At 50.5% G+C, this 9,968-nt stretch overlaps 1 protein-coding gene across 2 annotated transcripts in view; it reads left to right on the top strand.

Annotated features, from left to right (window-relative positions):
• The window catches only part of SPECC1L (sperm antigen with calponin homology and coiled-coil domains 1 like), a 99,563-nt gene extending 93,015 nt beyond the window's left edge, over positions 1 to 6,548 (top strand). For both annotated transcript variants that reach the window (XM_084753996.1, XM_084753997.1), the window contains exons 14-16: positions 1,463 to 1,579; positions 2,287 to 2,346; positions 4,036 to 6,548. In XM_084753996.1, the coding sequence (XP_084610122.1) occupies positions 1,463 to 1,579; positions 2,287 to 2,346; positions 4,036 to 4,125 (267 nt within the window). In that variant the 3' untranslated portion in view covers positions 4,126 to 6,548. The remainder of the gene's footprint in view (positions 1 to 1,462; positions 1,580 to 2,286; positions 2,347 to 4,035) is intronic.
• Positions 6,549 to 9,968: the final 3,420 nt, after the last annotated feature.

Genomic DNA, 9,968 nt, shown 5'->3' on the forward strand with positions numbered 1-9,968 from the left:
CCAGGACAGAGGGTTCTGATCAGACCCAGGCATTTGGGGAAGAATGATGCCAGTGCACACTGGGTGGGATCACCCTTCAGTTCTGTGCAGGGGCAGCAATGTGGTCACCACCAGTCAGGTTGCCATCCTTTGTATATTAATCTGCCTTCCTTCTCCATACAGATTTATAACACTGTTGAAGTCAGATGGGAGAAGCAGGAGGCCACGGGTTGTCATTACTCAGTACTTTTGAGGCTGCTACACTCAGCAGGGTATGCTTGGTGAAGGTGCTGCCAGAGGGCAGTGGTCTGTGCACACACTGTCGGGATAGGAAAATGTCCTTGATTGTGAAGCTGATGAGAACTTAGTTTCATGTTGCTCTGGGAAGGGACTGCTGAGATCTGTTAGACACCAGCCCACACAGGGACAGCCTCCCAGCTTAGAACTTGGTCTCCAGTGGGTTTAGGAGGGAAGGTGGTAAAGTGCATTGTCAATTGTGAAGCTACAGCCATGAGAGTGTTGGCATTACTCTGAGGACGTCTCATTACCAGAGGATTCTCAGAGACTGAATGGTTTGCCTTACATAGTGAAATTGGACTTTCTTACCTCAGGAGACTGGTTCTTAATGCAGTTGAAGGTGGTATGCAATAAACTGGGATGTGAAACAAGAGGCACTAGGGAACTGTTCGTAAAGTGTGTGCTAAAGCTTAGTGGATTTAAGGTGCTTTTTACCATTAGTGCACATGCCAGCCCCTGTGCAGAGCATGTTTTCTCATGTATGCATACTTCTGAGATGCATAGTGGCTGGGAGGATGGGAATCTTGTTACTAATACCCCCTCCCTTAAGTGAACCAGTGAGTTTATTAGAGTTCCTTAGAAAAGCATGAGGAGTTCCTTACAGCGTCAAAGGCAGCAGTATTATCAGAAAGCCCACCCCACTGTAGAGTATTCACAAAAGTCAATCTCTGGAGTGCCTTACACAACTTGCAAGCAGATAGGAGAGTCTCCTTGGTGTTACTTGTGTTCGTGACGGAGTCTTACAGTGGCTATACAGCCCAAGCTGTCTTTGAACTCACAGTCTACCTAAGTAGTAGGATTACAAGTGTGTGCCACTTTGCCCAGCTGGAAGGCCTTCTAAGTGCTTTAATAAACACCGAGGAACTTCATTGGTTATCACTTACATTGGACAGTTTGTATCATTACCACAGAAAGCCTTGGAGAGGCTTTTCCATGTGTAGAGCAGCTTATAGATCATGTCTCAGGCCCAGGCTTTACCAGGCAGGAATACCAGTAGGTACATGGGATGGGAGATCCATAAAAGGCCTAGTGATGGTCACAGGGTAAGTATGGGACATGGCCCATAGCATGCTGTTTCCTCCAGAGCGAGGTCACACAATGAGGGAGCCTCTGTGTCCTCCCTACCTTGTAGTCCTCCTGAGAAGATCAGAGGTCATTCTGCATTCCTCTTTTCCTTTTCTCACAGAATATCGACATCACAAACTTCAGCAGCAGCTGGAACGATGGGCTGGCTTTCTGTGCACTGCTGCACACCTATCTCCCAGCCCACATACCCTATCAAGAGCTGAACAGCCAAGATAAGGTGAGCCAAAACCAGGCATGGTGCCTTGGGAGTGGGCTGCTCACCCCAGCCTCACCTCACCGCGGCCCGGCCTGGCCTACTCCCCTGCGCTGATCGTTTACACTCAACCAGCCAGTCCCTGTTCTACCCATTGCCCATTCCTAGTGGGAGGAGCTGGCTCTTCTTGGGTGACAACATTTAGAATCAAAGGTTTTAAGACGTGACAGAAAGACGACAGTGCCGTGAGCCACCAGGGCAGTGCCAGCTAGCCTGGGCTCACCTGCTGCCTCAGGACCAGCCTTGCTGCTCAGAGCCTGTTCTATGCCATGGTCTCAGAAATAACAAGGCAGCCGTTCTAGTTCCAGGCTGTGGTTCGGAGTGCCCCACCCACAAGTGCATCAGGTCTCCTACTTTCCCTTATGGCAGCCCAAGTCCTGTAGAAAATCCACAGGGGAGAGTAGCCTTTTGACAGGTGTGTGCTTCTAAGTGTGTGTGTGTGTGTGTGTGTGTGTGTTTTGGGGGTGTGTGTGTGTGCGCGCGCTGGGGTGTGTGTCTGTATCCAGTTAGCATAAGCCCTTGTGCTAGAATGCAACTTTCTGAGTGAGGAAAGAAAACGTAGTTAGAGCTGTAGATGGCTGGAGAGGAGAGTGTCAAGGTCCCTGAGGGGTTAATGTCTGTCTTTCATGATCTTCAGTTGTCTATATTCTGCACTGATATCTCTTTTACAGAAAAGGAACTTCACCTTGGCTTTCCAGGCAGCTGAAAGTGTTGGGATCAAGTCTACCCTGGTAAGCCCCTTACTGAGGAGTTGCAGACAGTGGCTTCTGCCTAGGAAAAGTGGTCACAGGTGGGCTGGGATGAGGGTGCAAAGTACTCAGGGCATCTCAGTTGCTGCACACAATGCTTCTCTTGAGAAAGCATTCAAAGGAGAGGGTAGCTTGTGACCTCAGTCCCAGCAGCCTTGTATGGGCTGTTCCTCACCATCAGAAGAATCTGTGGGCTCAGGGGGAGAGTGTTAATGCGCTTTGCACAGGGCCGTATGCCTTTTGTCGGTCTGGAGCAGCAGTTCTTAACCTGTGGGGTTGCCTAAGACCATCAGAAAGCATAGGTGCTTACGTTACAACACATAACAGTAGCAAAAGTACACTCATGAAGTAGCCACAAAGTTTTTTTTTTTGGGGGGGGGGTGGATCACCACAACATGAGGAACTGTATTAAAGGCTCATAGCATTAGGACTAGCATTAGCACTGGACTAGAGGCTGAGGGCCAGGAGCATCCTGACTCCAGAAGATGTTCTGGAAGCTGCACAGTACCTCCCACAGTTTCCCCCAGGGACCATATAAAGGTGCCAACAATGCTGCTCATAATGCAAAACACTGGTTGTAGAAAATGAGCTTCTGCCCTGCGTCTGCTGGGCTCACAAGACCGGCATCTGTAGGCTCTTGCTGTCTTCCACGAGCCTACTGCATCTAAATGCAAAGGGATCCTTCTACACCTAGAGGGACTTGCTCCACATGAGTAACAGTGACAGTGCCCAGACCTGCTCCTGCTCAGGGCTATGCACAGATGAACCCTGTGGGATCAGAACATTCTTAGGACCCTGCGATGCCTGTAGGTCTCCAGGTCTGCCTCCTCAGCCCCGGGTACCCAGTTGCTTGACTTGCAGCAATTGCATGGGGCTTGAAGAAGTATTTACATTTGTAGTTAGACTAGACTAGACTAGTGTTCACCTGAACTCATAGAATCATGCTTGCTTAGGGCAGACTCTATCCAGCTGTGTAGGAAGACATCAGGTACAATTATTGTGGTAGGGCATTGTACACCGTGGACAAGGTAGTGTCACACATGAAAAGTGGCCAGCTGTTTAGCCTGAAAAGGAGTCCCATAGTCAAGATTCAGTCAGTAAGCCAGCTGACTTCTGTTTTCTGTTTTAAGTTGCTCGGGACAGCCTTTCTCATCCCATGTGCTCAGTGACATTTCTGGGTTCCTCAACTGTAAAACAGCCCTCTCAGACTACCTGGCCCTGTTTTTTAGTTGCAGCAGGCCCTTGTGACAGGGACTTAGACATTGGAGCAAGAGCAGGTCAGTTTCCGCACCACAGCACTCTGCAGAAAGCTGCTCAAAAAGGAAGCCTTTGATAACTTCTAACACTGTGTGGCTTTGAACCCTAAGATGTTTCCAGAGACCAGCCTAGAAAGGCCTAGAATACCTGGGGTGAATTTCTAGACCAAGAAAAGTCCTTCCAGCCTTGGCAAGCTATGGCTAGGGCAGAGATGAGACCCTGGTGGCACAGGCGTGTGACTTGAGATGATTCTGGTACTAAGGAACAGGGTACTCATAGTGTCTGCTGGAGGTAGAGCAGGTGCTGGAGGCCTGTTCTCCGGAAAAGGCAGTAAGCCTTAGAGTAAAAGACTAGAAGCCCATTGGGGTGGCCTGAGAGGGGAGACGAAGTCTAACCAAGCCTCTTCTCTACCAGGACATCAATGAGATGGCACGCACGGAACGACCCGACTGGCAGAATGTAATGCTGTATGTCACAGCCATCTACAAGTACTTTGAAACCTGAGCACACAGGAGGAGCTGCTACAAGCTAGGGACCTCTGCAGTCACCAAGTGACGCCAACACCATTAACTAGAACCCGTAAAGCTTTCAGCGACTCTGGGCCTCCTTGCAGGGAGTGTGCCCAGCTCTAGGCCTCTGCATTGGAACTGGAACTGGAGACCAGGGCTCTTCCACATGGCTGTCCTCGGGAGGAGGAAGCACAGCACACAGCCAGCTGACTTCCAGAGACCATGAAGCTCCACCAGCACCCTGGAGTGTGAAGAACATGAAGGCCTGTGCCCTACTCATCCTGGGAAGTAGGATTGAGTGTGGGAAGCACGGGCTAGCGAAAGTTTTAGCCACTGCACTTCCTGACTGTCGTCCTTGTGGTTCCCAGTGCTGGGACAGACCTGGCCTTGGTCACTTCTTGTGGGCCTGGGTTCTAAGAGTGTATCATAGAGGACTGTCCTAACCACTGCAGTTAACTTAGCTTACAGGCCCACAGCTAGCTGAGTCTACACTGCCACCAAGCAGATTTTTGTTAGCAAGAAGCAGGTGGCACACTCAGTGAGTGCTCAGCCAGTTGCCTCTAGCCCCAGGGAAAAGACTGGCCACAAGGAGTTCTCCTAGTTAAAGTTGTTTTATTATAAACAATATTGGGGAAATAGCTCCTATTCTATTAGCACCAAAGTTAATTGTTTTAGTAAGCATAGAAATAAAACACAAAACATGGGCGTTAGCATGGTGAGAGAGGATTCGTGCAGTAGGGAAAAAGGATGCTTTAGGGAGCCAGAGGTTCAAGTTGTTGATGGTTGCCCCTCCAGGGCAGGAGTTAAGACAGTGCCTTAGCCCTGCACCAGGACAGCTGAGCCCACACCTGTATGAGTATCTCATGTGTTGGTGGGAGCTCCAATACAGGTGGCTCCATGCTGTGCCTGGGCTATGGAGCCTACATCATGAGCCTAGGCCTTACTCAAGTCTGTTGATTTCTGGCTGGAATTTACTAGCCCCTTTTTGGGAGTAGAAAGTCCTTCTTTCATGTGCCTGACACAGAAGCTGTTATTTGAACAATGTCAAGGCTGTTACTTCCAGGATACACTTATTTGTCACCTGCAAGACCATGAGGAAACTGGCCATCAGTAGAAATGGGATCACAGCTTCAGTAACTAGTTGGATGGCGAGAATGTCTCCCAGGAGGCATGCACGATCCAAACATGGACCGAGTAAGGTTCTGTGTTCAAGCATAATGCTTAAGACTAACTTTGGTGTGTCTGTGGAACCTAGAAAAGAAAGTACTTTGAAAGTAGTTATTAAGAAACAAGTGGGCTGTGTCTGTATATGTTGCCATCAGATGGCCAGTCCACCCATCCACCCTGCCTAACTGTTGCAGTCCAGCAGCTCACGCTGCAGTGTCCCAGAAGACCCCTGTTGTTCTCTCTGTCCAGTGCCCTTCTGCTCCTCCTGGGCCCAGTTCTGTTCTTGCTCCTGATGAACAGTGTCTTGGGTGACTGACTATTCACGTGCGAGTCACTGTTTCCAAATGAGCCTCCACTGAATCTCTGAGCTTCCAGCCTCTGCTGCATTTGCCTTTGCCGAGGCCATCCACTGTGCACCAGGGTGTTTGATCTGAGGCTGGGCCTTATTTATTATGTCATGAAAAAGACTATGCCTTGTTAAAAAGACTTTTCCTGGGCTTGCAGCTCACAACTTCTATCCCTTGCTGGCTAGTTGAGCCTTGTGCCAGAGTAGAAGTTGCCATAGTTTTCTGAAAGGATTTGGAATAAGTTGGCCGCTACTGAATGGGGTATGTTTATATAGAGATAACATTTCTGTGCTGCAATCTATAGGCCTGGGATAGGCCTGTAGCGATAGCGGGGACACACAGGAACACGGACACACACACACACACTGAGCACCATCACAGCCAGGGCCAGGCTGCCCATGTTTGTGTGGGGATCCACAAGTCTCCAGGTGACTCCAGACCATTGCTTTATGCCTTCTCTAACAGGCCCCTTAAAGAGCACTCTTGATCCTGTGGGCATGCTTATAGATGGCCATGTGTTTAAAAGTAGCATTTGGGAATTGGTAGAGTGCCTGCCTACAATGCATGAGGCCCTGGGTTAGTCCCCAGCACCACATAACCTGGGTGGGGTGGTGCACACTGTGATTCCGGTACCTGAGGAGTGGAGGCAGCAGGGTCAGGAGTTCAGTGTTGCTGTTGATTACATGGTGAATTTGATGCCAGCCCTGGCATGCGAGACCCTGCCCCCAAAACAATGATATTTGAACATTCTCATTCTTTCTGGGAAGCTCCAAGATACAAGCTTGCCTCTCATCCCTAAAGCACAAGTGTCACTACAGGAGGGCCAGTTACCTTTCTACTGTCACAGGCTTCTGCTGATGAATGATACTCTGTCATTTTGTTCTAGTAAATACTCTTGAATGTATTACATTGTCATGCTTTGATTTTCTAGTTTGTTTTCCCTCTCTGCTACCCACCTCTCTGGCCTTCCGCAAACCAGAGCTCTCAACCCTTTTGTGGAATTAGGAGTGGAAGGCATGGGGGGAGGGGGGCGGGTATCAGGCAGGTCTGGACAGAGAGTGGAGGAAATGAGTGAGCCCAGAGGTTCCAGCCTGCCCTGAAACCACATGGTTTCCGAGGCAGGTGTCTAGAGCCCATCATGTGGCTAGCACTTCCCTCAGTAGAGTCCCTGCACGAGGGAACCCTCCAGCAGAGCCCACATTCAATCAGGATGCCCCCAAGGGTTTTGTTTCCTTTTTATAAATGTTAACTTCTTAGAGGTGGATTGTAGGATAAAATTACAGGGGTGGGGAATTCTACCTAGAGGCAGCTAGATAGGCAATTTCCCCCTGTACATCTTTTTTATTTTTTTAAAAAGTGCTGAGTCTCAAACTCAGCAGGACCTTGCATGTGCTGTATAAGTACTGTGCCTCTGAGCTGTACTCCCACTCACTGGTGCATCATGGTTGCAGTGTTTCTTGTACTGTGGCTCTGAGCTGTATCCCCACTCACTGGTGCATCTTGTGCACAGTGTTTTGAATCTAGTGTGGTCTAGTTGGGCAATGCTGTCTTTCAATTTTGCACATATCACACGCAGAAGAGTCCTGTAGGCTTACCACCTACACACATGGTACCCACCCACAATGAGCATCCTACCTGGGCCTTACACTCTCCAGGATTTGAGTCCTAGGGGAGGCCAAGACTCCAGCTGGCCTACTTTTGGGTATGTTCTCAGAATGCCCACAAAGCCATGCTCTCCAATGGAGCCAACACTGTACAACCGCGTGATTCCCACCTCAAGCCTGAAGTAACAGCCCTATGCCGAATTCTTGGAGTTGTCATGGCAGAGGCTGGGCCAGGGCTGCTCCAGCTCTCCCTTGCTGACTGAACATTGGGTGTGTGTCCTCAGCATAGCAGTGGGAACTTCTGCATGGCAAGGAGAGTGCTAACTCTGCCTATGGCTCTTGGGTCTGTCCCTGAGACAGCATGGGCCCCTGCATGTTGTTTGCTGACCCCTGAGCCCCATATAACCTAGTCGATCTCCCAGGAGTCCCACAATGATACCTTCTTTATCCTAGACCTGGTATTGCCTGTCCCAGCCAGTACCTCGATTAGGGGAGATTGAGCCCTTTCGTGAGAGGCAGCTCTATTGGAAATGAAGAAACATGTTCTTCGGAAAAAAAGGGTAACTAGGAAGTTTCCCAGACCCTTGGGTCTGTAACCACTGGGAGCCAACTCTCGCCCCATCCTGACACGGTTAGTTAGCACTTCCCAAAGTGTCAGAGTGGCGGATTGTGTGAGGCTGTTCCTCTAGTGGGAAGTGGTCAGATGTGAATGGTCTCAGTGTGTGGTCATCCCCGCTCTGTGCTGAGTGGTGAAGCTGGAGCCCCAGACTTGCTGGCTGTGACTCCATGCTGGTGGAACTCCTCTGACAGCAGTAGGTTGGATTTCCCAGGAGGCCAAGTGGGGAGAGGGAGCCATACTTCTTGGGCATGAAGTACCATGAGGGTGGCTCAGAAGCACATGGTTTGCCAGTGGCCACTACCAGGCCCAAAGTAGCCTGGGAGGACTGGTCTTTGTCACAAAAGCTCCTAGGTGGTGTCTGCCTTGCTCCATGTGTGAGGAAGGGGCGGCAGGGTCTCTACAGTTGGGGAGCTGAGTCCTAAGAAGAGGGAGAACAAGAGCAAGACAAGCCTGGATTGGTTACAAACAGGTGTGGGTCCTCCCCAAGGTGGACATTGGGGAAGATGCTGGAACAGACCTGACTTCTGCGGCCTCCTGCTGCCAGGCATCCTCTAATGTGAGGGAGGCCTGGTGGGGCACAGGGCTGGGGGTACAGGGAGCACGGGAAGTGGCTTAGGGCCGTCCTTGGGGGTGCTAAGTGGCAAGCCCTAGTGTGAAGAGCTGCAGAGGGCTGTCTCTTCCCACCATAGGGCCAAGACAAGGCTGCACACACCTCAGTGCCTGGTTCACACCTCCCCCCACACACACCCCTGTCTACAGTACTGCACCAGATTACCTCCAAGGTTAGACTGCAGCTGCTTTCGGTCCTGACAGTAAGCAGATATGGGATGGGACATTTTCCCATAAGGCTACAGGTTGGGAAGGGGTTGCCCTCCTGTCTGCCATGCTTTCAACAACTTGGGCTACTTCCTCTGGCATTCTTTTGCCTTTTTGGGGGGGGGTGTTCCCCTGAGAGTGGACTTGTGTATCTTGCTCATAGAAAGAAAATTGAGCACTTGGGGGTGGCCTGGGGTTCTCGGGGGATTTGGCCCAGAGCCCACTAGGTCCATGGTCCTAGTCTTGGCGTGTCTTGTTCCCTGATGTGGTCCAGCTGGCCCTAGAGCAAACAATGAGGGCCAGAGGCCACGCAGGTGCATCCTGGGCAGGAACAAAGGCCTGGGGGTGGGGTGGGGGAGTAGTCTGTGAGTGGAATTCTGCTTCTTGACAGCCCAGCTGGCCCCACGGTTGGGACTGAGGAGTTGGGACCTGGGCATAAGGAAGGGTGGGCGGTCTTCAAAGACTGCCTGAAGCTATGCAGAGAAACCAAAAGCCCAGGGCTAGAAACCAGGGACTAAGTGCACCGGCAAAGGGCCCGATCCATCTTAAGAGCAGGCCTATATACCCTCTGCCTTTGAAGCCTTTTCAGGGAGGCCCTGGCTCCTGTTTGGTCTCAGCACCCATGAAGAGCCTTCATAACTGGGGGAGAGTCAGGCCAAGACCAGAGTGTACCCAGAAAGGCCTGAGCCAGCCCGCTTCTCAGGGCTCGACTCAGCTATTCATGGCATGTGGGCGTATGGAGTTGAAGCCAAGCAGGCTCTACCTAATTGTGGTGGCCACAGGACCATTTCTGTGGTGGGGTGCTACCCATCAGAACCTATGGGGGAACTGCAAGTGACACCAGTTTTGTTTTCCTGATTGATATTGGAAAGGACACCTTCCTTGCTTTTTGGGTTAGGCGCACTGCAGTGCACCAGGCAAGACCCTCTACCTTAACAGTTCACAGCCTTCCTAATGCTGCAACCCTTTAATACAATTTCTCATGTTGAACTGACCCCCCCCCATAAAATTATTTTCATTGTTACTTTGTAACTGTAATTTTTGCTACTAGTATGAATCATAACAAATATTTTTGGAAAGAGAGAGAGAGAGGTTTGCCAAAGAAGTTACAGCCCACGGGTTGAGAACCTCTGCTTTAGGGGCCTTCTGAGGAAAGTTCTGGGCCCTGGAATTGGAGTGACTAAGAAGAGAAGCATCAGGAGACAGGAAGGACCCACCAGAATTGGTCAAGTGGCGGCTTCTACTTCGTGAGTTCCCATACCCCCTTCAGGGGAATTTTCAAGAC

This window comes from Acomys minous (genome assembly GCF_964271855.1).
Source record: "Acomys minous genome assembly, chromosome: 13".
Classification (NCBI taxonomy): domain Eukaryota; kingdom Metazoa; phylum Chordata; class Mammalia; order Rodentia; family Muridae; genus Acomys; species Acomys minous.